This window comes from Malurus melanocephalus, unplaced genomic scaffold (genome assembly GCF_030028575.1).
Source record: "Malurus melanocephalus ecotype Western Australia unplaced genomic scaffold, MMel_1.1 scaffold_179, whole genome shotgun sequence".
NCBI lineage: Eukaryota > Metazoa > Chordata > Aves > Passeriformes > Maluridae > Malurus > Malurus melanocephalus.
In genome coordinates, this window is record NW_026623411.1 from 443,359 (window position 1) to 466,962 (window position 23,604).

Here is a 23,604-nt window from a genome sequence, read left to right on the forward strand (position 1 = left end):
TCTTCTTAACATGTAATCTAAACCTGATSTCTTTCTGTTTGGTACCGTTGTTCCATGACCTGTCACTATCTGTTTGCATAAAAAGTCCCTCTCCCTTGGGGAAGGACACATTTCAGGTGAGTGTCAGGAGTTTTTAGATTCTACAGTACCAAAGTCTTCTGTACTTGTGCTTTGTATCAGCAACAGGCTTGGTATTTTTGCACCCTCTTTGTCAGAGAAATCTGAGGCTGAAAAGGCTTTATTATTTYTTTTCTGCCTTCCCTTTTAGGCTGATAAACTGAGTTATACATTCTTTGGACTTCTTTATGATTGATTTCATTGGTCATGTAACTAAACAACTATCTGCATGTTTCCCTAAAATCCCACTGGAATGTTACTTACTAGCAAATCACCTAATCCTAAATTTTATTTGGTGATGTTTAAGGAGATTCTGTTTACCTTCAYGGCAACCTGAGCAGTTTTGGAAGCAGTACTACCATGTTTTATCTGCTGAGGATTCACTTGCACAGCTTTAATGGATCACAAATTTGATGGCAGAATTTAGCGGATCTGTCTCATGCCTTGACCACTAAGGGATTTTCCCTAAAGTACACATGGCGATAGTTGCTAGTTTTATCTATAACTTCTTTTCTTGTRGCAATAATAGGCATCTCAATAAAGATGGGAAAATGCTTTACATTGATGGAATTAAGCTTACTGTAAATGCAGTAGCCTACCTTGTCACATTCAAATTGGAAAAACGAAAAAAAACGCTGTCAAAAATTCAATTTAGCATTACAGAGATTACTGCAGTATAACAGYCCTTTATCTGTAGTAGGGTATAAAAGCACTTCTAACACTGCATCAATTTTCACAGCCATTTAGTAGATTAGAAAGCAATTGTAAACAGAGTAAAACCCACATTAACTCCTGTCAACAGCCTACCTTTTTCTCAGTTATGGATTTGTTTGAAATAGCAGTGAAGTCTAAAGTGATTGCATCAACATCACAGATTGTATTATAAATATGAATGAACCCATTGTAATGGACTGCATAGTAATAGATGGCAAGAATTTGTGTCCCCTCCCTCAAAGCCACAGCTTTTGTAAGGGAAGAATAGCTGTGGCATAAGGAAATATGTCACTACAAGAAATTACTGCTCCTGTTGTGAAACAATAACTGCCCCAAGTGACAGATTTTTAAAGTKCCCCTGTTTCAATATTTAGGCAATGCACAATTAATAAGTGCCTGGGATTTCTTTTAACTGAAATCGACTGAAAGCTATGTATATTAAAAAACTCTAAATCAAGTATTTAAATGGGCTGCTATTTAAATAACATTACTGGGTGTAGTTTTTGCGATGGAGAGAAACAAAATAGCCATGCATGTGTTTGTTTATTTTGGAAAATTGTCTTTAATTACTTAGAAGCAATACATGCAGTGAAAATGAGAAGATTACTATTTTTTCCCTTATCATCAGGTAGCACAGTGGTAGTTACAATAAACTGATTCATGGCCAGTGTGTTGAAAGTTGGTCTTGAAAGACTTGAAGATTCCTCACACACAACGTCATGCAGAGTGGGGTGTGTTTTGCATTTTTTTTTGTTTCTCCAGAAGATGTCTAATGTCTCTAACACTGGTCACTAGATATTTCCTAACACCTGTTTCTAAAAGGTGTTCTAGTGCCTATCTTGTTAATTGCTCCTGTCCATTTAGCTATTCCTTATAGACTTGAATGAGGTCTACTACTCAMTTGCTTTGGTTAGAAAACTCTAGCTCCTAATGCATTGTGGTACAGCTACCACAGTCATGTTAGGTATTATACTATAAAATAGTGCTTCCCTCTAATAAAAGGGACAATACTCTATATTTGAGTTCCAACTTATCACACACAGGATATTAAACATTGAAGACCAAGTTTTCAAATGAGAACAAATGTAATGTTTCATATTCATGGGAATAAAACCTGTTAGTAAAGCAGCTAACGTAGTAAAGATAAAAAAACAATTTCCTCCAAATTGCAAGAATGAAATGTGACAAAATTTATCTTCTCTCAGCTGTTGCATTTCATTGTTATTTTCTGAAATATTATGGCAATTACTGAGTAAAACATTTTGTGCAAAAACTTAATTTAAAAAGATTTTAAATTTTGGCTGAGAAACCTGTTTTTTTGTTTTTTTTCCATGGAGATAGTGTATTTTCTTTGATAACCCATGTATACTTGTAGCTTTTTACCTTTTGGTTTTTACATTTAGGTAAAAAGTTTTGGGAATGTTGATTTCACATTAGTGAATTTTCTGCTTCACCCTGTTATAGCTATTTTTTATATTTTATTTTTATTTTCATAAATAYAGCAAAAAATCTAATCAACATTTTTGAGAAAAAATTATTAACCAATGCTATATTTAGATTTATATTATTTCATCCAATAAAAAAATATCTCATGCTTTGGTAATAATAAAGGACATTTAATGAAACTTAAAGATAAATAATCGTCAGTAAAAAATACACAATATGAAAGAGTTTATTTCACAGTTGTGTGATTTCTTAATTCATATCTTTCAAAAATTTTTTCAGCATTTTTTCACTTTTTTTTGAAAATTGCTGAGGAGTGAGTGTTTTCCTAAATTGGACCCAGCATCCTACTGTATTGTAACTTCCTATTCTTAAATGCTTAAGAAAATTTTTAAGAAAATCTTAAAATTTTGYGGATTTCATTACTCCAAGTAGGGCTCAGAACAGCACCCTAGACTTACAAAATCTTAAATTTCATTATCTTGCCTTTCCGTATCCTTAATTTACCTACATGCTCTTGGGTGTGGCTCAAAATGTTTTTCCAAAACTATCTCACTATGATAAGTGACCTTAATTCTTTCCAAGATTAATTCTTTCCAAGATGCTTTATCATCTAATACAGATTCACATGTACTCAATGTTTTATATGTATAGATAAAATTAACTGCATCTTGCAGTAATTTTATTACCATTATCTCACTAATCTGTCTTTTTAAAGAAGACTTAAATGCCACTTAAAGGCAAGTGAAAGTACAAAGTAGAGCAGCTGGTTGCAACTAGAGCTGGTGAAGGTCCCAGGGCCAGAGAGCAAGCTATCCTGTCATTAGGACCTGCTTAAGAATGAAATCCTCAAGGAAGAATTGCARTTGAAACTACTCCWTTGTTACTGAACTCAGACAAGAAATACAGCGTCCTCCTWCTGATGGTCACATCATCCCTAAAGCAGTGAAGATTCGCTGTTCCCTGAAGAGCAGAATTGTCTTCTCAAGGCAAATGAGGACTCCCAGTCTAAGATTTAGCAGTCTTTCTGGCTGGGAAGCTGTGTCAGTGCACCCTCTGCAGCCAGCCAGCTGCCCACAGCGCTGCTCTTACAGGTGTTTGTCACTCATATACTCTATTTAGCCTCTTCAGCCCACTTCTCTTTCCAAGTTACACCACTTCTATTTGAAAGAAAACATCTTTTAAAGACTGGTGTTGAGAGACTGTACAAACCTGGCAGTTCTCAGACAGGTACAGACACATGTAAAGCAGGTAAATAAACTTTGTATTCAGATGTAGGYATATTCCACTTAATTACATGGGATCTGTTTTGCTCGCCCTCGCTATCTATTTAAAACTAATCTAAGCTAGGCTCTCTTTCTAATCGAAAGAAGCCAATAGATACCTAAAGTATATGCTTTTAATTGTGCTCTGAAGATTGCCTTTTTCCCTTCACTAGTCCCTTGACAGTGCAATCTCTTTGCCATTATTGTTCTGCCGAGTSAGGCATAATGATTCTGCACCAGGACTACCATACTCTACAATGATTTCATTATAGTGAAATACAGCACAAGTGGGTGCATAGTATCCATAGATTACATTCCACACTTTGTATTAYTCTCAGAAGTTCTGTATTTTGTGTAATTAGTACAGTACAAAACAGCCTCAGGCACCCACAAATAGATTTTTCCTAGTAATACTGTCTCCTAAATTTGAAATACCTTTCAACTGGATCTTTGTGTATCACAGTCCTTCCTATATGCACAAGGGAATATGGAGCTGTGCATAATCTGATGAGGAAAATGGCATTTCACATTTCTATCTTAATSCTGATGGGCATAGGTCATTTGAATTAGTTTCTGAATGAATGATAGAAGATATGTTGAAGTTTGCTAAACAATGAAAAGACTGATGAAAATAGCCTTTTCAAAAGATTGAGTCAAGTAACAGCATGTGTTTTTTTCATACCAAAACTAGTTTCTTGTGTTGGCATTTTATTGTTATTGTAATAAAATACATTTTATTGTTTTCCAATGTTGAAACTTTAATGCTTTTCTTTACTAGTTCTTTAGCTTTGTATTTTATGGAATAATTCAAATTTAACATAATAGTTAATATGTTGTACAAGTAAGAGACAATCTGTAATATATGCATAGAATATGACAAGGTCCAATGAACATATTTTGTTTACTGTTTATTTTTAATGGCAATGAGACTATATGAATTAAAGTAGGTGCTGTTACAGTTTTTGGCACTGCATATTGGGTTYTTTTTAACTTGGTGTGTACTCTGCAGAAGCAGTGTTATGGGTGTTTTGGTTTTTTGGGTTTGTTTTTTTTTACAGAGAGAGAGAGTTCATAAAACATTTTCATGGAACTCAAATCACTTTTCCTTTAATTGTTTCACCTACTAATCTAGCTATCTTACTTTAAAAAAAATGCATGTACACAGAACTAATATTTAACAATCACAAGGCTGCCTTCCCATTCAAATTATAATCTCTAAAGACTAAACTTAAACACTTGGTCCTCTGTGGATGTGAAACTCTTAGGTTTAGAGTACACGACTGAAGTTTTCTAAGTTTTGCATGGTCAGGACTAAATCTAAGCCAATTTCAGTTTAAAGCAGTGAYGACTTTCACATGAAGGGTAGGATTTCATATACCAGTGCAGAAGTAGAAATCATGTATTTTATAGGCTGATTTTTAAATCCAGAATATGTTTCAAGCTTCTCAGAAATTTACAGAGCTGTATAAAAGCTTGGTGATCACAAATCTGTCAGATAGAAGAGCCTAAACAATTATATGACCTATGTCTACTGAAGATAAAGCTTAGCGAACATGAAGRAAGTTTAAAAAGGAAAAATGGTAATGGCTGAGCAGCATACTTAATAATGATGTCTTTCACAGACATCTACAGTTCTTGTTAGCGTATTGCATAGTAAACTAAGTTCTCCTGCTCAAATCCAAACTGCTCATTGTAATAGCTAGAAAATAATTTAATTATATTSTTTATGTAGCCAGAAAAAGCTTTGTGAAATTCTATAGCTTCTATTAAATAAGTGGTGACATGGATAYTTATAATGGTCTATCAGGCCCTAAAATCACTGAATCTGCATCCTGTCCTCTCTCATAGGAGAGATTAAATCTCAACAATCCCTTGTCACTGTCCAGACTTGCAAATCCCCCTCTCATGCAGACTTTCCAGTAGTCAAAAGTCAAAAGTTTCCAGATGCAGAAGTTACTTTTAGATATCTGCAGTGCAGGCTCTCCTTACCTGTTTAAAGTATCTGCATTAGAGTGAAATGAAGCACARTTTAGAAGTGCTTGTTTCTCCTCATTGACTGTGAAAGGAGCCTGAGGCAACCAGCATAAATTCATTCGGTCCAGTTAATCTCACACTGGGATCAAGGGCCTTTGGTCATGCACAAGGACTGAGCTTGCTCTTGTTACAAACAATTTTGTACAACACTGAAGAAAGGAGACAGATTTCCTTCTGTACCTGCAATGCATATGTTTCCATAGTCAATGAATTATATCTATTTCATAGTCATAACAAGGCCAGTTACACTTGTATTTTCTTGATTTAAATGTAACTGAAAATATTTCAAAGTATTCATTACCATAAAAAAGTTAATTTTTAAAAAAAGGAAATGCATCTACACAAATGTAATTGAGCATTTTGCTTTAAACTGTATCCTGTTACATAAGCAAAGAGTTATAAATTTATACATCTGCTTCAGCTTGTGGAAACTGTCCTGATTTTAAGATTAACTTCCGGAAGAAATCTGTTTGGCTAGTAAACTGAGAAGAAGCAAGGATTTCTAAGAGCCATCAGATAAATTATTGAATGCCATAACTGAATTCTTAGACATAGACAGTATGCTCCCTTCATACTCCCTTTCCCATAGTTTTCCTCTGTTAATATGTTTCTGAAGTAAAAATWCATAAATAACAAGGATACTATTTTTGCTGCAAAATTTTTCAAATCTCTTTGGAGTCTGCTGAATCGTTTTTCTTAACACTGCTGGCTAACACTGAGAATCAAAATAATACTACCAGTTGTATGTGTATTATTTTAATACACAAAACTGAAAATTATATTTCTTGTATAGGGTGTTGCTTTGAAATTAATAGGAACATGCTTGAAATTTTCATTTTAATAAATTTTTCCTTAGATCAGAGTGAGCTGCTGAACATTGTGAGGTTTTTCAGTAGCATTTTTCTTCCTTAACATTTAAAGCTATTTAGGTGTAGCATTTCTCTGTAAATGAGCACTAATGAAAGTGTTAGAAAGGATTTGAGAGTATATCTCTAGTATGTTTAGTATGAGTGACTGACTTAATTGATGAGCTAGCAATGAGTTTACAGAACATATTTGTTCTAGAAGGAAATGTCATTTTAATAATTAAGGATATTGTATTTGCCTACGAGGTGTTTTTATCGTCTCTTTAGAACATGGTGGGAGAAAAATAATTTTATTTATTAGAACAATGTGGTGATTGTGCCTTTGTATGACTGAGAGTACCTTATAGATACTCTTGTCTGAATGAATTTATGTGCATATAAAACCATGTGCTTCCCTTCCGTTTTCAAGTATTTTGAGTGGTCTTAAATTTTTGAAGAGTATCCACAAAACTTCTCCTAGCTATCTTTGAGTTTCCTCAGTTACATGTGGAATAATGCAGAGGAAAACTAAGGAAATTTCCGAATGTATTCCTCTGAGCAATCAAGAGATTTCCATCATAGACTAACTTGGATCTGGAAACAGTTTGTTTTATGGGTTGGGTTTTTTTGTCTACACCAAGTTGTCATCTATAGTCAGTACAACTGCAAAGCAGTAAACATCAGTGATTCCACTCAGCTGGCAAAGCCCACCCCAAAACAAGACTGGCAATGGGTGGTTTAAAGGCAATGAAGTGTCTGTACATCCTCATGTGAGAAGTTGYCATTACTTAGATATGATCACGTAGTACAGTCTTGGAACTGAAGCCTGGGCTTGGAACTAAAATCTAGGCYTGTAGTGGGGTGGATGCCAATATAAACTGATGCAGTAAACAACTGAACAAAAGCCTAAACAGGAAAAAAAGGATTTGTATAAAAGTTTTGCCTTTAGAGTCTGAAATCTGTCAGATGAACAGCTTCCATCAAGTTCATATATGCAGTGGCAACTGAGTAGAGTTGTTGTACTATGTCCRGTTTTACTGAGGGTTCCAGGGTTGGCCTTTATGGTCCCCATGGCAGCCCATCAGCTGCTGTGCTTTGTCCTAGTGACTGGTGATGCCACCAGAGCAGTGTTTTGGCTGTTGCTGATCTGTGCCTGCACAGTGTCACAGCTTTCTTTCCTTTTTTTTTTTTTTTTTTTTTTTTTTTTTTTTTTGGGGTGGTGTCCACCCACAAAACACACAATGCCAGGAAGCTCAGGGTGGACAAGAGGTTGGGAGGGGATAACCGGCACAGCTGACCCAGGTTGATGCTCTACCATATGATATCATGCTCAACTATAAAATTTGAGGGAAAGGAAGAAAAGTCCTTTTTGAACATGTTCCCTTACAACGTTTAGCATATTTTAAAAGGACTATATTTTTTCCCAACTTACTTCAGAAAGTCCCTTCACAGATTTTATGCTTTCATGTGTCATAGTATGAATAATACTTAGTTGTATGCCCAGAGTAACTGAAGATGCTAATTCAGATAAACTTCACTGGTCTTTGTAGTAATGTGTTGTTCTCTGAATTCTTGCACTGTTCAGGCATTTACATTTAACGTGAGAATGCATTTTACCATGCACGCTACAGAGAAATAAATTAAGCATGTGTTTTTCTCTTTTTGACTGAATTTCTGTATTATTATTTTAATTACCCCTCAGGCAATCTTCTGATGTGTGATCATGTGCAGGTCAATGTTCTGAGAGTCCTTCAGCATGACAGTTCACAGAATAATTATCCTGTCATCACACCTTGATTCATTGTTATGTCATTTCTTGGACTTTTTCTCTTACTCACATTTGCTAAGCAACCAGATCACAAGTCTCACACTTATTATTCAAGTAATCACCCTCTGCAGCACATAGATGCATCAATTAAAGCTTTACAATGAAGTGTATTGTTCTGTGTGGAATCCTCAGGTGTCAGGAATTAAAAAATGTTTTTAAATGTTGCAGGCCACGTTCAAATGGCTCATCTGCTTTTATGTTAAACAAACAAGCATGCTAACARTTCTAAACAAAGGAAAGTGATAGGTCAAAATCATTAGGAAATAAATGTTAAAACTGTATTCTATTCTTGAAGTGCTTTAGAGATTTATTAATTAAATGCAACTCCGAAATGTCTGAGTGACAAACATTTATTTTAGCTCTGTTTTTTGAGATGGAAATCACTTTGGTATCTGCTTTATATGTTCTTTGTAAACATTTTCTGGCTAATTTTCTGATTTGTGTAAATTTCACAGCAATTTATTATTAGAATGAAATTCAAGTACCCAGAAGCTGTCAAAATGGTTCAGTGATTTAATGTTGGCATCCTGCAGCTTCGACTGTAATCAGCAGATGCTCTGGTATTACCATAAATGTTTTCTTAACCATCTCTGTTAAAATAAAAAAAAAGAGAGAGACAGATTTTCCTCTTTGGAGTCTTCTGTTTCTGATTAAATTCGGTTTGAGTTCTTTTGCATAATTAATATACTATGATGAACTCTAACCATTTGTTTTTAATATCACCTTTTGAGCTAAACACATTTGCAAGACTGCTTCATAAGTCAAAACAGACAAAGGAAAAACAAGTCTATGTTTAAGAATCTTCTTTTTAGCGGCCTGGGAGGTCTTACTGCCTGCTACCCTGTTTTCTCACTGAGTATAAAGGGTTCATGTTTTCAGTCTCTCAGGTTTTCATATTCGATGAAATATTTCAAGTTCCTCCCTGAGAGAGAGGTCTTTTTCTGTACGTGCAAAGACGTGTTGCATTTTTGATTTTTGAAAGTTGAGGAAAAAACTCTCCCACACGGTAAGATTAACTTTTGTTGGCTGGTTATTRCTAAGTAGTATTTGAGTGCAATTGATTAGGAAAAGAAGAAGAAGGAAGTACTGCATTTGGCTTCTGCTGTTCTTAATATACTAAAGTGACTGCTAAGAGTTTAACTGGTAGAATACAGGGCAGTAAATATGTTAATTGCGTGAAAAGTGCATACCATTAATGATGTTAAACACAGCATTTTGAATTCACAATGACTGGATTAATTACCCATGACAATGCAGCTTGAATTTGTCTTGTGATAATGCAGTGGTATTTGGAGGAGTCAGTAAAAGCCATCTTTAAATAATAATTTCTCTTTTAGAGACTGTTGAAATCATAGTCCCTTTTCAGAGCACTTTGTGACACTTGGAGAGTACAGTTGTTGGTGTCAAATACACATATGTCTGGATCATGTGTGGAGCAGAAACCTCTTTTTACATCCCATCCTTCTTCATACATGAAGAAGGCCAAATTGCAGTCCATCCCAAAGAGAGGGAATAATTAAGTGAAAGCACATAGCATTAATTAGGTCATTGTAAGAAGAGAGAGAGAGGAATTGTCAAAGGAATATATTTATGCAGTCTTGTAGAGTGAGGGAGAAATGAATCACTTTTCTTCTGCTTTTATTTTCCAATATTTACTTKTGTGTGAGGATCTTCTTGAATATGTACTATTTCCTGCTCTACAGTTTCAGTCTGCWGGTTTGCACTTTCAACTATTTTCTGTAGAGCTTTGTCAGAGMAAAGTAAGGACCATAATAATAATATGAAAGTTACATGAACTAAGATGATTCAGCTTAATCTCATTTCTGTCCAGTGTATTCATGAAGGCGATCTTGGATGTTAAACTTCACAGTCAGGTGATGCTCATATCCTCTTAAAAAGCACGTATGCTATAAAGAAGCACAGATTAGAATTTGGAGGTCTCATGAATACTTTTCAGGTTAGTAAATCACTACACTCTTCCCTGTCATAGCATTAACACCATGTGATTCTCTCTGTTGCTCTTCTTCTAGAGACTTCTTTTAAAAATGGTTTAAAATGAGAGGAGCCCGACAGCCACATGGTATTCTTGCAATCTTTTGAATAACAGTGAATGACAGCCCACTGTGACTGTGACCTGTGTGGGCAGGAACTGCCCCTGGACATTGGTCCTGTGCCTCTTGCAGGAATGTGAGGATATCGTGTTTCTATTCCACTATAAAATCTAACACCCACCTGATTTACTTTCAGCTCTAGTCTCTCCTCCCTATGCCATTCCCAGAAATATTTCCATTCCTTTTTGCTTAGAAGTAGTTTGATTCCTTAGGAGAGAAGAGTGAGAGATGATGACAGACAGATAGCTTTTCTCGTTGGTTTGATCTGACATTACAAAGTATTTGTATTCAAACTTAAGGCAATGCAACCTACCAGTACTCTGATTGCTGATATRAACCTGGAAATGGAAGTTTGGGATAAAAATAAGAAATAAAAATTGTATAGGTTTGTAGCGGCAACTGGAATAGCTAGGGAATATCTTGTAAACATTTGATATCAAGGGCAGTGGATAAGAAATAATAGTGTTAAACTTTTAGGGCAATTATTAGACATAGATACATAGAATCATAGAATGGTTTGGGTCAGAATGGGCCTTAAAGATAATCTAGTTTCGACATCCACACCATGGACACAGACACCACTCACTAGATCAGGTTACTCAGGACCCCATCCAGCCTGGCTTTGAACYTTTTCAGGGATGGGGCATAGTATTTGTGGGGGTTTGTGGGTTTTGCTTGTGGGGCATAGTATTTGTGGGGGTTTGTGGGKTTTTTTTTCAATGTATATGCTAAATAATAAATGCTGAACAGAAGCAATAGCAACATTTAGAACTGCAGTGAGTAGAGTCTCATAAATATAAGGTCAGTCTTTAAGATTTGCTTTGTTGTTTGTATTTGTTGGRGGTTTTATTTTCCAGAGGTAGGAGGCTTCCTACTGTGTTTTTCTGCRACAGTTGGTAAAAGAAGACAAAATTGTGTGTTTCTTTTCCATTTCAGTTATTTTCATCAGCATGTTGCTGATTCCTATTGCAACTGCTAGTGGCTTTCCTTTGATGGCAGCAGTCTTTATGCATATTCCTGAAGTTTTTTTATCAAAGTGCACCTTGAAAGCAGCATTCATCTGTAGGTAGCTGGTTTGCAGACAGATTTGGAGACTAAATGTGTCTACTGCTAAAAGGCAGTTTAGTATGTAGGATCTACATTAATTATTGTCAGCTGAATAGAGGGTATCTTTAGACTATGGACCTCTGTGTATCTTGTCACAGATCACTAACTTAGACAGTCGGCAATTTTGCTAGTTAACTCTTAAGGTGATTTGGAGTGCAATCTGCAGTATACTTGTGAACAAAATAAAACACGTAATAAATCACATTTTAGGAGGAGGAGTTTAAAATACTCTAAAATATGTTAGCTTCCAGTTTTTTTATTGTCATTTCCTGGTTATTTCCTGACTTGAAGAAGAGAAAATTTGATGTTTATCCTATTTGTATCTTGAGAGAAATCCTGTAAAAACCTTTCTGCCCACCGGAACCTGAAGACTCACTGCTGCTGGTGTTCAYGTTGATGATTATTTGCCTTTTTATCCCCTTTGCCTGACATAAACAAGAAGATTAATGATTTATCCATTTTGAAATTAAGAAACTTAGAATTTAGTTTTTCAAGAATGTTTCAAACCATGTGTTCTAAAAATCATTAACAACCACAAAACAGATTTCTCTTTTGGAAATTTTCATTTTGCAGTTTCCTAGAAACTGCCAAWTGTGCTTTCTTTTGGAGAAAAAATACATGAAAAGACACAGGAAATCAACTGTAATTCAGGGTGAAATAGGAAGGATACCAAACTCTTTAGTCTGAAGCAGTTGTCTTAGGAAGACACCTGCAGAGGTTTCTTCTCTCACTGACCTTGGGTGATTTCTGTCAGCAGCTTGATCCACACTCTTGGTCTCTTATCATCTTGACAGGCACTCAAGACTTTTGTTAAAATCATGGTAAGTTGAAGTCGCATTTCTTGTAATAAAAGTCATTGTCTTATCACAGGTGGGAATATATTAGTTTAAACAGAGAAATTGGTTCCAACTCATTACAAATGCAAAGTATCTTTGGAAAAGATAGGTAAAAGTTTGAATGGAGTTATCAGCAGGAACTTAAAGTAGTCTCTGAGAAGATATTGGTAGGAAAGGGATTAAAAGAATTTTTAAAGGCTTTACTTTAGAGCCAAGTAAAAGGAAGCTGGTCCAGCGCAGTCCCTCTTGTCAAAAATCGGTTTTCTCACAGTTCATAATTGACTTTCTTTGAAATTTAGTTTCTAGAAATTCTCTGTATTAGAAACACTGTGCTGACATGGTCTATTCTTGCCTTTGAAATGAACATAAGCACCCTATATTCTCTATTTCAGAAAAGTTCTCATCTAAATTGAGCTTGCTGATAGTGTTTATTCCTTGTGTTTCACACCTTTTTAATGCAACTCTCGAGAACAGCAGCAACTATTAAATGAAATGAGCATAGTTAAAAAAAAGCTACATATCAATAACACTTTTTCATGTCTTATGAATTATTGTCTGCTTAAGATTAGTAAAGTTGTGAGTATTTAGTATAGAATACTAAAGTGTAATGAATTACTTGCCAAGCAGAGGTCCTTTGAGTACAGGCCCCACTCCTTTAGGAGTTAGGGCTTGAGCCGCAGGTTCAAACTGAAATAAGTTGTCACAACACATAGTGCTCCTTTARCCAGGGACATTCTAGAAGCCTACCCTTGTCAGTCAGAGACATTGTTGAAAAAACATGAAATCAGTAAAAAGTATTTAAAATATTTTTCATTAAACTACCCAGAAAGGAACTATCCCATTTTTTATGAGTGATCTTATGTAATATGGATGGACCTTCTAGCTATAGCAGTCTTTCATAAAATGTCTGAATTCTGGTTCTCAGTGATAAGACTTCRGGAAAGATAATGAAGTCTTGTTATGTTCTCACAGCAGGGCTAAGATCTGGGAATGGATCTCAACAACATCAATTTTGGGCTGTAAAAATGACATTAAGGGAAAATGGGTGACTGAAAAATCTTGAAGGTTCCAACTGTCACATATCTGGAGCTCTGATAGGGGTCAGTGCAAGAAACAAGACTATAGTTTCAAAATTGAGAGGAAAACATGAATTAATTGTTTTCTTCTTGGCATTTCTGATAGTAAGCAGCCAAGAGTTTGGAATCTCTTTATTTAGATGGAACATAGGGAGATACACACTGATATCCTCATGATGTCCATGGTATGTGACCATTGTTTRAGTACAACCTCACTTGTTAAGGTTGCATGGGGACATGTGTGATGATGTGGTCAGTGTAATTTGTGGGAAATGGACAGGACTTACAGACAGAGAGCGTGTTGTGTCAGGCATTCCAGCTYGTGGGAATGCTATGCAGCTGTGTCCAGAATTAGCACATGGCACTGCTGTCAAAAACACATGTTCCTTACCCCTGATGTTTTCCTGGCAAAACACACGAGCACAGCATCAGCATGGTGTAGCTTTTCCTGGAGTTTCGGTTCCATGCATCAGGAWTGGGGAAGCAGAGACAAACTGTGGCAGCACACTGGGGGAGCCAGTGGTAAGAATTATGGCTAGTGCTGTTTTTCCAAGCCAAAGCCATTTGACATGGGGCCATTCATTCAGAATATTGTTTAGGACAGGCAAGTCATGAATTAAAATGTGYGGATAATTTGCATTGCCAGTAATGTCAGTATGGGTGGGCGTTAGAAAACATTGGCATAGACATAGCTTCAGGAATATGATGTAGCATGTGGATTAGAAATATTCCACTGAGTTTTTGAGCATTTTTTCCCTGTTAACTTGGTAAGAGATGTAATGAGGTTGTAACTGCAATTGTTCTTTTTATGTTACAGTTTTGTCATGCCCTACATTGAGATGTATGACTGTAATACAAGCATATAATGCCATGTAATGCAGTTTTCCTTATTGTATTTGAAACTTATTTTTCAATCAGTCTACAAGTATTTACATAAARCCAAAATATGTCCTCAGTATCAAGACTTTTACTGAAAAACTGTGTGATGAAATAAGGCTTTTAGCATCCTTTTTAATTTAAAATATTTACTAGTTCTTTTTTTAAAAAAATCTATCTTGACTTTAGTGAGTATCATGCAATCATTTTTGTTCTCTATTAAAAGTAATATATAACACTATTATGCAGGATTTTAAAATCTCCAACTGATCATATTTTGCTTCCCCAAGTTCACAGCAGGCAGGTTTCATACTACTATTTTTTTTGTTCACATGCTATGCACAATTTTTCTGAATATGAAATAWGTAGCCTTTAATAGATTATAAGAATATTGTTGTAAGTTGTTCTATGTCAGGACACCATTTAAACTGTAGAAAGCTATATTAAACACAACTTTCCGTCAACTGAATTTCCTGAGCATTGATGTTAGAAGTCTTGTATCTAAATGATAGTAACTTTTTGGCTCTAGGTTTTGTGAATATGGTTTTGAAATGCTTTTGATTAATAGCGATGTTCAAGAAATTAATATCTGTGAAAACKGAATTCTAATAGATCTGAAGGACCTTTAAAAATTCAATATTGAACAAGGGAAAGAAAAGATTTAAAYATCATGGAATCTGGACACTGCGGCTCTCATAGTGTACATTCAATGTGATCTCTGCCTAACCTGTGCCTGGAAATATCTGCTAGCACTAAGGTCAAAACTGTTATGGTAAATGTCTTATCACCTGAATATTTAAAAATGTTAATTATAAATTCAAAGTTATTGCTTTTATTTTCATCTTGCATAGTGATTGTTATAATAGACGTGAATGACAAATTTTGACTGTTTAMAGTGACCAAACAGTAGAAACTTGTCTCAACTATTTCCAGTATATACAGCAAATTAATAAGTTCTATCTTTGTCCAGTGATTTTTAATGTCTGATTTCTTTTTATCTTGCTACTGCCGGAAGGTGCGCCTTGCTACAGTAGGTGGACAAATAGTGCATCTCTGGAAATGTAAGCTCTCTTCTTAACAAGAATCCATGCAGAAGTGCTTTCCATGAGTAGTTTTCGTTTAACCTTCTATGTATTTATTTATACTAAATTTTTTAGAAATGTATTTGAACCAATGTATGTGTCTAAATACATTATTTATTTCAAATATATTGTCAAAAGCACAMAACAAATTTTTGTGTGTCTAGCATTTTAGGAAAAGTCTGTTCATAGCTATATGGTTTTCTGTGTGTTCTGTTGTTATAGGAACACAGGTGGCCAATGTCACTAAGCCATTCTCCTGGCTGTTTGGGCAACGATATCAAATACTGTCTCCAGAAAAAGATCAAATTCCTGCTTATGCCTGGTCATGGTTTCTTGCTCTCACATCTACATATGTGAATTCCAAAACTCTGGTGGTTCAAGGTTTTAATGTCAAATAACAGTAAATKGTACTTACTTGGTCAGTTTAATCTTGACTTCTGACTTTTCTTAATCTTTCTTCTGACTCTTACTTAAAGTAAATAACTATTTGCTTTATAGCCATTATTGTACGGAACTAAGGAAGTCCAGTTTTTCCATAGCTGTGCTCCAAGTTGCATGCTAACCTGCAGCAGTTTGCAGCCACATAATTGTGAATTCACTTGCAAGATGCACTGCCTTTTTCAAACCACACACATCAACAGAGACAGGCTGAAAATGCACTTCTTTGATTTCACCCCTATAATASAGGGTTTGAGGGGGGTGAGGTTAACAATCCCAAATCAGGGCAGTGGAATGGATGTGGTACCAAATCACCAAGGCATGCAAGTTTTCAATCAGTGTGTGAAGCGGTATAGGGTGTTCAAGAGTTTGGTTTTAACACAAATGAATTTCAGCTGGCTTAAAATAAAAAAAAACTGAGGAATTAGTGTGACCTTTGACCTTGATAGTGCCTAGCTAATTTTACACTTTGGTTTGAAGATAAGCAGTCTTTCACTCTCATGAGAATGCCAGGAGCAGAACGTATAACTCAAGTGTTAGAGTTAGTTCTTTAGGTACACATTTACTAAAGTGAAAGCCAGGGCTGTGAGTAAATCTGTGTGCTTTCTGACCCTGGCCTAGTGAAGTTCAGTGTTTCTGAATGAAATTCACAACAGCCAATTTGCAGGGAACTGCTTCCTACACATCTGYTGACACTGGACTTGCACTTAGGCATAGTAATGCTACATGGAGGAGTTCCTCCTTGATCGAAGAATACATACAGTAAAGGTGCCACCTGATTTAGGAAGAAGCTGAAATAACGATTTTGAGACAGTAATACTGGATTTAGACAAAATATGTGTGTCCAAGAACTATTTTTTTTAATTGTCTCTAGCTGCTCAGCATTATTTGTAGCGTGGCTGGGACCAAAGTGTTCTCATTATTAAGGAAATGCTACTAATCACTAGCGTGAGATTTTGTGATTTTTCCAGTGAATCTTGGCATCATCCCTGAAAAGGAGATGAAACAAGAACTACACACATAAACTAAACACTGTTTAAGGCACTTWCCTGATGCCATTTTTCATTGTTACAAGACTTTTCAGACTGAAGGGAAAGGCTGGTCATTCAAGTTGAGTATTCCACTCATTAGTCTATGTCTAGAAATTCACAGTTGCTGTTATTTTAAGGGGGAAAAAAGGTACAGCTGTCTTCAGCTTTACTCTGTTCTATCCCTACACAACAATTCCAGTTTGTAGGCAGCAATTTATGGGACATGCTGACGTGCAAGCCTCAGTTAGTTACTGAGCTTCAAAGTGGTAGAAGAGTTTGGACAAATCCAAGAGCTACTGTTTGTTAATATCTAGCTTGCAGCAGTTTCTTGCTTAAACTGCAGTTGTGAGTCTCTTTCTAAGGCAATTCTGCTCTGTCGCAGGGACACTACAAGGAACTGGGGAATTTTGCTGGATTTTGCTTTGAGACCTCAGTTTATAAGTGTTCCTCATGTCTGTTATATAGTCTAGTTCACCACATCTWATTCATCCTCACATTTTGGGGTGAAGGCTGCTGAATTGCAAAGTAGTTAAAATTTGGTTGTTGGAGTATTTGAGAAGCTTACTTTAAGCACCTAATTTCTGTTTGACTTTTAAAAAATCCAATCTATTGGCTGCTATGCTATGCTTCATCTCTGATTATAGGACAATATGTTTTCTTTTACTTATAAGTGTTGATTTTTAAACACAGAATATTTTTCCTGCTGTCCCTAGATTAAATGTAAACAGAAAGGTCTGTGGTACAGCTGGTAGTTTGTATATTGGCACAGGTAGCATCAGCCTGYAAATATGTGTTCAGAATCAATAAGCATAAACATTTAAGTAGAATGGGATGTTTAAGAGTGCACATACCGGTGATATTTTAATTATACATGACACGTTTATTACATGTAATTATAAAGATGTGTTCATAACCAGTCTTTGGCCTCCTGTGATTCAGGAACACTGTGCTGCTGCATAGTCAAGGTCAAGCTATTTTCCATAGTGTAAAACAAAAATTACATTTTTCAGCTAAGTATCAAATTTATCTTAAGAAATTTTAATTAAGAATTGTTTATCTGATTTAGAAGATGATGGAAAGGAGGTATTTATTTTCCTCCACTTCCCATAAGGTGATCGTACTTAAAAAATCTGCTGAGATTGTCCAAGAAAGTGTGTAAAATCCTCATCCATCACCRAGAGCCCCTGGTCAGGGAATGACAGTGCAGTAAATATCTTCAGCAGCTGCCTTTTAATGTACAAGCTGTTTTCGGTAGGAATTTTCAGCACTCACATAAAACACACTGTCATGAGTGACTGCCTGTGCTCCAAAGTCATTACTATTGGGATGATGGAACATCTTTCAGCGAATAACCAAAAAACTTTAAATGTCATGTCAAGTGTGTTGAAGGCATTTTCAAGCCTTGCTCAAGGTTACATGAATATTGAGTAGGCCTGTTTTTAAAAAGTTTGAGATCYGTAAGAGGAACCACTCATATGCTGGTTTGGAGAGCAGTTGCTTGATCTGGAAGCAGGGGTGGGGAACAACAGAAAAAGGAATCTGTCTATTAATACATGCTAAACCTGAAAAACTCCTGCCTGGATATTAACTGAATGCAACTTGGTGTGACAGGCAATGCCAGTGATGTTTAGCAAAAAATAGTGAATTACACAATTTCTTGAAATCACTTAGCTGCCTAGAAATCCACAAAGGAAAGGAAAGGTATTACAATGGATAATTAAATTAAAATTGATTTTTAATACATTTCAAAATTAGAACAATTAAAAAAAATATGTAGGAAATGTAATTAACCAGATAAAACATTGCAAGACACTGAGASGTGCTAGGTACTCTGTTTTCTCTTTGACTCCAGTAAGAAAGRAGGATCCTGTCAGGCTAGATCTGTGATTTTGTAAGAAATATGGATGTTAATTTAATGAAGACATGTAAAGTCTATCACTTCCAAGGGACCGAGTCCACTGCTTTTGAAGTGATAATATATTTTGTCTTGCCTCTTTTGCAATCATTATTCCTTCTAGTACAKCATCTGCTTGTAAAATTTGTCTGATCAAGAGGTCTTTTTATATTACAGAATATTGAAAGTGAGTATTTTAATAGTAAAACAAGATTTGTTTGATTTGTCTTCTGCAGAGAACCAGAAAGAACAGCTAGAGAAGCCGTGTTCCCATCACAGTATCAGTTTAAATTCAACAAGAAGCCCAGTCAACAAAGAAGTTACATATGATGTGGAAACAAGTTCTAAGGTGTGGAACAAGGCTGTTGGAAGAAAGGAAGCCTGTCAAGGAGAAGGCAGCAAAGAAAAGAAAATAGATCGTATTGGRTCCCCTTCTAAGGGAGAAGCCATTCCAGAAGTAGAAGCTCTCTTGGCAAGACTGCGAGCACTATAGAATAATCATATATACAAGTTAAAAACAATAGCCTACACTGCATCTTGAAAGAAACAGTAATTTTCTGTTATTGACATTRCATACTTTTGAGTTCCTAACTTCTCTGTGGATGAATGATCTACTTCTAAACTTTGTTTGCATGACTGTACAAAACAATACCATAGTTTTGCATAATTGCAAGTTGATTTTTTATTATATGTTTTTACTTAATAAGTAAATACTTGAAAAGTATCAGAAGAAAACAAATATTAAATTATTCCAAAGCAAAATCCTTTTAGTGGGCAGGCTGCTGAGCACCTGTTTTGAGTGCTTCTGAAAATAGAAATATCTTTTAAGTATTGTTAAATCATCATGCCTGGGAATAGGGTCAATAAATAGCAGAAAAGGTATTCTTATATTTTCTACTGTCATTTCTATATTTAGGAGGTTCAAGCACCAAAARTGTATCATTATAGTGTCATTTACAATTTCAGTAATATACAGTATCAGCCGTATTCCAGTTGGAGTTCATCAAAGAGCACCAAAGCTTGCTGAATTATAGATGTATTTACCAAATGGCAATCCATGCTCAGTAAATAAAAAAATCTATGCAAATTATATACTTTATGTGTAATTAATATATCACTGCTTTTAAGGTTATTGTGATTATTATATCAAAATAATATATACAATTGCTTTGATTGCAAGGTTTTGCAATTGTGTCTTTAGTGGGGGAAAATGTCTTCACAGTTATTTATCCAGAATAGTATTTTATCTTTTCTCATGTGAATTAATATGTTTCTATAAAAGGAACATGTAATGGATAAGATTTTTTCAATTGGTTTTTCCCAAACTCATTTTCCAGTAGCCCATAAAGTCTTACTTGCTGGCACAGCAGGAGTCTTGCATGTGATTGCACCTCTTTTATCCCACTGTCACTGTACAGTGTTGTGTATTTGCTATTGTATTTATTAATTGCACATCAGAAAGAGTTGCTACSTATGTTACAGGGTAGGAAGCTACTATTAGTATCTTTGCTCCATTATTTACAGCTTCCTTATTATATATGTATTAAGTAGCTAATATCTTTCTTCTAAATTRCTTTATTTTTCTTTACAAATTGCTGAAAAATATGTCTTTCAATAAGAGTCAGTTACAYGAAACCAGTGTTTCAATGCTCCAGTGCTTTTTATATCCTTGTTTAAGTTGCCTTTGTACTTCCTGCACTAAACATTAATAAAGTTAATTAGAACTCGAAAACTGGGCCTGATTATACACACAGCATAGGGGGGTTTTCAGCCATCATGGGAATCAATCTCTTGTTCTGGGACTGTTGTAGCTGTCATTATACACTAATTACATTTCCCGCCTTAGCTTCCCAGAAGTCAGGGAGGGATTCAGAGCAGGCCTGTCAGATAGACATTTCTTCAGCTGCTCTTGCAAACAGTGGGCACAGCTGTCATATAGAGACACCTTTGGTAACTTGAAATGTATCTTGAATGGATAACTCAAAATACAGCAACTGATAGCTCTTCCACTGAGGCCTTCTGCACCTCCATTATTAATACTTACTACCCCTATTTAAAGGGTGCAGTAAAAATAACTATCTGAAAAGTCCAGCATGATTGGCTACATAAAATTTTAACATTTTAAACAAAAAGAAAATGCCTGTTCAAGGGGAAGAAAAGTTAGTAGTTCATTGGATCTCTTCAGTTGCTGAGGATGTGCTAAAATAGAAGAGCTAAAAGTAGAGAGCCATCTCTTGGGACAATGACCTACCGAGTGTAGGTGGAAGTACAAATTATTTTCATGGACACTGTAAACTTGTTCATTTGAATTAGTGGGTGGTACTCCACCACAGAAAACTGACAGTTCAGAACACTACTGTATGGTTGATCAAGCAAAGAAAAGTTACAAAAACCATCTACTGAGTTTTGCAGTGAACAAAATGCTACTAGAAGCAGAGCAYCTCCCTAATTTATCTTTAAAATTACAGAATTTAGGCTACATTTTTTTTAGAGTTTGGGAAGCTTTTAGAAATGTATTCCAGGGCTYTCAGTCCTTCTAAGATATTGTGCTCCTGAATTAATCCTTCCAAGCACACATCACGTTAATATGCAGAGGGTTTTTTTCTGTAACAAGGCAGATAAAAAGCTGCGCAACTTTTTAGAATCCATGTAAATACAGTAACCAGTTYCCCCCCCCTTCTGTGCTTCTTTGTATCATCATAACTTAATCTTCACAGAGTTCAAGTGCATGGTCCAGTTGAAGTACACAGTAAGTTTTCTTTCTACATTTTATCTTTCTTTAATTCCCATTAGACACGAACAAATACACAGGATTTTTTTGATAGGAAGAAAAGCTTGTATTGCCTAATGAGTTCAGGGGGAAAATAACTTTGAAAGTATTACAGCTGTAYTTATTTCTTTGATTTTATGTTTTTATTAAAGTATAAAACTCAGCTTGTAAATTATATGGAGTAAATTGCTTTGATTAAATTCTAAAATTAATTCATTTATTCAGTTTAAAATTTAAAGTTAATTCAATCTTAAAGTACTTAGGGTAGACCTTTAATGGCATGTGCTAGTCATTTTTAGTAGGGATCAGGTTTACTTGAACTCAGAGATTGAGCCTTGGACCACTTGTGTTAGATATGGACAAAGGTGTCACATAGCGTGCCCCACCCTCTCTATAATTCACACCTGAAAATTAAATCCCTATAAAAAGAGCCCTTGATTTATTCAAATATGACTGTTCAGACACAGGCATTTGAAACAATCTTGCAAGGCACGTTCCACTGTTTCTTCCCTACCTGAGCAGCAGACAGAAGGAAAAAACATCCATGGCTTTTCTTACCAGTACAACTGTAAAGGTCTAATACATCTTTTTGATTCTTCACATGCATATTGGATGACTTTTCATTTCACTCAGTAGAAGAATTTTGATTACTACATCAATTTTTGCTTCCTGTATACATCATGATCTAAATTCATCTGTAATATTCTAGTGTTTTGACCTTAGCAAGGTAGGAATGTTTGTGATCAGTCTCTTCAAGCTGCAGACAGCCAAGCATGGCACCTGACTCACAGGCTGTAGGTAATATCCCAGTGTGTGTAAACCCAGAAGGAAAAGTGGAGGAAGTGCCTTTATTACAAAAAAATACAACAACACCAGGACATGACTGCCATGAGTTTTGATACTGCTCTGGATTGGRCACTTTGTTAAAGAAATACAGACCAGCAACCTGAAAAAAATCCCTTATTTTTAGTTCCCAATTATTATGGCAACATTACTGCTTAGGAGACTCAAAGGACATGTAGGAAAAAAAATGTCTCAGATGCAGTCATTTCAAGGAGTTTTTGTCCAACATGCAGTTTTCCTTGTTTTCCCTCATACAACCATTCCTCAGCCTGGCCCATTCAAAGTCACACTCTCAGAACTGCAGGAGTTAACACTCACCAGCTTGAGGTGCTGCAGCCCTTCAGGCTTTCATAATAAAAGCTGAAAAAGACAACATTTACTGCTAACACTTTTCCACATCTATTTCTAATGAGCAGGACCAAATTATAATTTTTATACTAATCTTTCCAAGCCTTACAATACTCTGTAAAAAACTATAAAACAAATGGGCAACAAACAGGGGTCAATAAACCCCAAGCTATAGCACCTAAAACAGTATAATAAGCAAGAAGGGTCAAGTGAAAGAGCGCAGCAAAAAAGCAATTACATGACAACATTGTTTTCTCCAGAACAAAATAAAACATTACTATACCATTTTCTAATTTTTTTTTTCCGATGTGATGTGTGGGTTTTACACAACTGAACTGCAGCAGAAAAATAACTTTCCTTGAGTCTGGGGAACTGTTTGTTTTGTTTATTGAATAAAATATTAGACAAATTGCAGACTTTTTCAGTTTTTCAGTCCAATTTTATGCCAAGGTTYCTGTGTGTAAAAAAATTCTTAAAGTACCATCTGCTAATAAATTAACTGCAGCACTAACTAATGAACTTGGTTTACATTTTTTTAACATATGAAGCAAGCATATTTTCTTCCTTTCCAAATACACTTTCTCCATTGCACTATTGTGTGTTTTAGMTGAAGTATAGTATTTAAAATGGGGCTATACATCTCACTGCAAAARCATGGTTGATAAAGCATTTTGGTCACTGACAACACTGAAGAATATACAAGAGGTGTTCAGATACAATTTTTTCTCCCTCCCAGCTGCAGAGATAGCCATTAAGTTTTTTATATTAGCTAAATACATTTAAACCCCTCTGTGCTTCTACACCCATAATGCAGCTTTTTTCTTTTTGTGATCCATGCAATGGCATACACTGAAGAATTGTTAAGGGAAATATTTTCCAGCAGCATACCAAAAAGACACTGAGCAGATGACTTGCATGCAACAGCAGCCCTATATGCCATAGGAGG

The 23,604-nt window shown here is 35.5% G+C and overlaps 1 protein-coding gene across 1 annotated transcript in view; it reads left to right on the forward strand.

Annotated features, from left to right (window-relative positions):
* Positions 1–23,109, forward strand: part of DIAPH3 (diaphanous related formin 3) — a 199,585-nt gene extending 176,476 nt beyond the window's left edge. Inside the window, exon 28 of the mRNA XM_057372834.1 lies at positions 18,934–23,109. Coding sequence (XP_057228817.1) covers positions 18,934–19,190 — 257 coding nt within the window. The 3' untranslated portion in view covers positions 19,191–23,109. The remainder of the gene's footprint in view (positions 1–18,933) is intronic.
* Positions 23,110–23,604: the final 495 nt, after the last annotated feature.